This window comes from Grus americana, unplaced genomic scaffold, assembly GCF_028858705.1.
Source record: "Grus americana isolate bGruAme1 unplaced genomic scaffold, bGruAme1.mat scaffold_700, whole genome shotgun sequence".
NCBI classification, from domain to species: domain Eukaryota; kingdom Metazoa; phylum Chordata; class Aves; order Gruiformes; family Gruidae; genus Grus; species Grus americana.
In genome coordinates, this window is record NW_026561917.1 from 33,985 (window position 1) to 37,280 (window position 3,296).

Genomic DNA, 3,296 nt, shown 5'->3' on the forward strand with positions numbered 1-3,296 from the left:
TCCCGTTCCGTCTGTGTGTTACGTAGCAGCCCCTCAGTACTAAGGCCATGGAAATGCTGCTGGCAGGGTGTATGCAAGCACCTGTGATGAGCCCCCTGCGTCCCTGGCTGGGAGGGGAGGGCTGAGCTGAGACAATGTGAGGAGTTTGGAGATGGGCACTTGGGAACTGCATTCACCCCATTGTCCATTTTCTTCTCAGGGGGGTCTGGGTGCAATCGCCCTCCAGCTCAAGGAGGTGACAGCCTAGGGTAACTGAGACCGGGTCTGACGGACAGACTGTCCCTCGGCACAAAGGGACAGTCCCTTTGCCACACAGGACCCACAAGGTTTCTCTCAGCGACAAGCAGAAGTGCCACTTGGGGGATCCTCAGCCAGCTCCCACCCGAATTCACTAAATGGACCAGCAAAAGGTCTTTCTGAAAGGAAAGAGGCGGTTTGGGGGGTTTCCATGAGAACGGAAGAAATACTTCTCTGAGATGTCTACCCTAACTTGTCACTACTTCTTCCTCCTTTGACAGGTCCCAATGCCCAGAGACAGCAAATGTCCAATGACAGCTCCATCACCCAGTTCCTCCTCCTGGCATTCGCAGACACACGGGAGCTGCAGCTCTTGCACTTCGGGCTCTTCCTGGGCATCTACCTGGCTGCCCTCCTGGGAAACGGCCTCATCATCACTGTCATAGCCTGTGACCACCACCTCCACACCCCCATGTACTTCTTCCTCCTCAACCTCTCCCTTCTAGACCTGGGCTTCATCTCCACCACTCTCCCCAAAGCCATGGCCAGCTCACTCTGGGACAACAGATCCATCTCCTACGCAGGATGTGCTGCCCAGCTCTTTTTCTTTCTCTTCTTTATTGTAGGGGACTATTATCTTCTCACCATCATGGCCTACGACCGCTACGTTGCCATCTGCAAACCCCTGCACTACGGGACCCTCCTGGGCAGCAGAGCTTGTGCCCACATGGCAGCAGCTGCCTGGGGCAGTGGGTTTCTCACTGCTCTGCTGCACACGGCCAATACATTTTCCCTACCCCTCTGCCACGGCAATGCTGTGGACCAGTTCTTCTGTGAAATCCCCCAGATCCTCAAGCTCTCCTGCTCAGATGCCTACCTCAGGGAAGTTGGGCTAATTGTGGTTAGTGTCTGTTTAGCATTTGGGTGTTTTGTTTTCATTGTGGTGTCCTATGTGCAGATCTTCAGGGCCGTGCTGAGGATCCCCTCTGAGCAGGGACGGCACAAAGCCTTTTCCACATGCCTCCCTCACCTGGCCGTGGTCTCTCTGTTTATCAGCACTTGCATATTTGCCTACCTGAAGACCCCCTCCATGTCCTCCCCATCCCTGGATCTGGTAATGGCAGTTCTTTACTCAGTGGTGCCTCCAGCCATGAATCCTCTCATCTACAGCATGAGGAACCAGGAGCTCAAGGATGCAGTGTGGAAACTGAGGACTGGGATGATTTTCAGAAGCAATAAACTGTTCATCATCATCTCCATATCACTCATAATATAACTCATTGCAGCCCCAACCTGTCTTCTGAAGTTTTTGTTGCTTTTGTTTTGGGGGGGATTTCGTTTTTTTTCTTTTGTTTTACTGATGATAATGTGGTCCACAAAGCAATGTCATTATTCATCCCTCTTCTGCATCAGGATCTACCTTTCCTGTGTGATCCAGAGAGTGTGTTAATGAGAAGCAAGACTGTCTGTACATTTAAAGAAATCAAAGGACCCTGCAGTGACTGGTTTGTTTGAGATCCTTCCTGAGAGACCTTTCTGGAGCTGCAGGTCAGTGCCTGTGTGCACAGGTGGAGGGGAAAAGAGTCCCAGCACAGGAGCACTGCCAAGCAGCACCAGCGCTTGGTCTTTCCTGAGCTGCTCTCTTTTCACTTCCACACTCTCTTTCTGAGCTCTTCTTTTGGTGCAAGGCCTGAGAGCACTGGCAGCTTGGTCGGAGTCCTGCTGCGTGGCAGTCCTGTGATCATAGGCAGGGACAGGCAATGGGCACTACTATGACAGAGTTTGCCCCCATAACAGTGTTTCCGTCAGACAAGGGGACCTCCTGAGGCAGTGCCTGAAGGCGTAGGTCTTCCTTCAAAGTGGCTGTCCAGAACAAGCGCAAGAAAGTGCCCTGGTGAGGAAAACACCAGTGAACAGACCAAGTGTTTGAATGTGCAGGGTGGGGGAACGCACGCAGCAGTGTCCTCGCACAGCCAGTCCTCCTGGGATAGCCTTGAAGGACCAGCAGAGCAGGGTCTGGCCTGTGCCTGTGGTCACTGGACACCCCAAGGAAAGTGCCCCAGGGCAATCATCACAGGCCAGCCCCTTGCAACCACCATTCCCAACACTGGCTTCTCACTCCAGCTCAGAGAGGTGGTTTGTCCCTCCTGTTCAGAAGGAGGACACTGCATGACTAGGTCAGAAGTCCACGTCTGCATTTTACAGACGAGATAGAAGCATGCACATCATGTGCATGTGGGGAGATGAACCTGAGTGAGCATGAATGCCATCAGCTGTTCCTCAGAGGTGCCATGAAGGCTCGAGGGACAGACAGTGTCTTGAGGTCACTTCACTGGAGAGTAACTTCCCCTGGGAAACCACCTGAATGCAGCACTGGGATGGGCTTCCTTGGACCTAAGTCCCGGTGTCCATTCCTCATGCAGTGGGGCATCTCAGATGAGTGCAGGGCAGGGCGACACACTGCAGGGCTGAGGTGCCTCCCAGCCTCCTCCCGGAGTGGCAACAAGAGGCCAGAGAGACACTGTGACTGCTGCGATGCACTGCCTCTGTGTCTGCAAGGGAAGGACTCGTGGCTCTGAACACCCCTGTGTATATGAGGAGTCAATGAGGCCAGCTCAGGTGCGGACATCTCACAGGGCCTTGACGTTTCTATTTGTGACTCCAGGAACAACCCCCAACTTCCCCTTGAGATTCCTCTCAGCCGCCTTGGACAGGCTCATTGCAAATACTCCTGTCTGCTCGCGTCACCCTTTCTGGATTGTGCCCTCAAACGTGTCAGAGCAATCAGAGAGGTTTTGGGATCCTCAGAAAAGGCAGACATCAAACATTTCTTCAAGAAGGGCAAGGAGGAGGACTGGGAGAATTACAGGCTGGTCAACCTCACCTTAGTCTGTGAGAAGGTGATGGGCCAAATACACCTGCAGGGATTCACAGGCACTGAAGGAGAAGGAAGGGACTGCCGAACCCACATGGGTAGGGGCAAGAAGGGCATGTTTCATACCTGGACCTTAGCAAGGGCTTTGACATGGTCTCCATAGTCTCCCTATAGTCGGATTGGG

The 3,296-nt window shown here is 53.3% G+C and overlaps 1 protein-coding gene across 1 annotated transcript; it reads left to right on the forward strand.

Annotated features, from left to right (window-relative positions):
* The first annotated feature begins 541 nt into the window (after positions 1–541).
* Positions 542–1,513, forward strand: LOC129200958 (olfactory receptor 14C36-like). The gene has a single exon (XM_054812206.1). It carries the CDS (start codon positions 542–544, stop codon positions 1,511–1,513), a length of 972 nt encoding a protein of 323 aa, XP_054668181.1.
* Positions 1,514–3,296: the final 1,783 nt, after the last annotated feature.

Coding starts and splice junctions, on each gene's coding strand:
- LOC129200958 (XM_054812206.1), top strand. CDS start 542: ATGTCCAATGACAGCTCCATCACCCAGTTCCTCCTCCTGGCATTCGCA.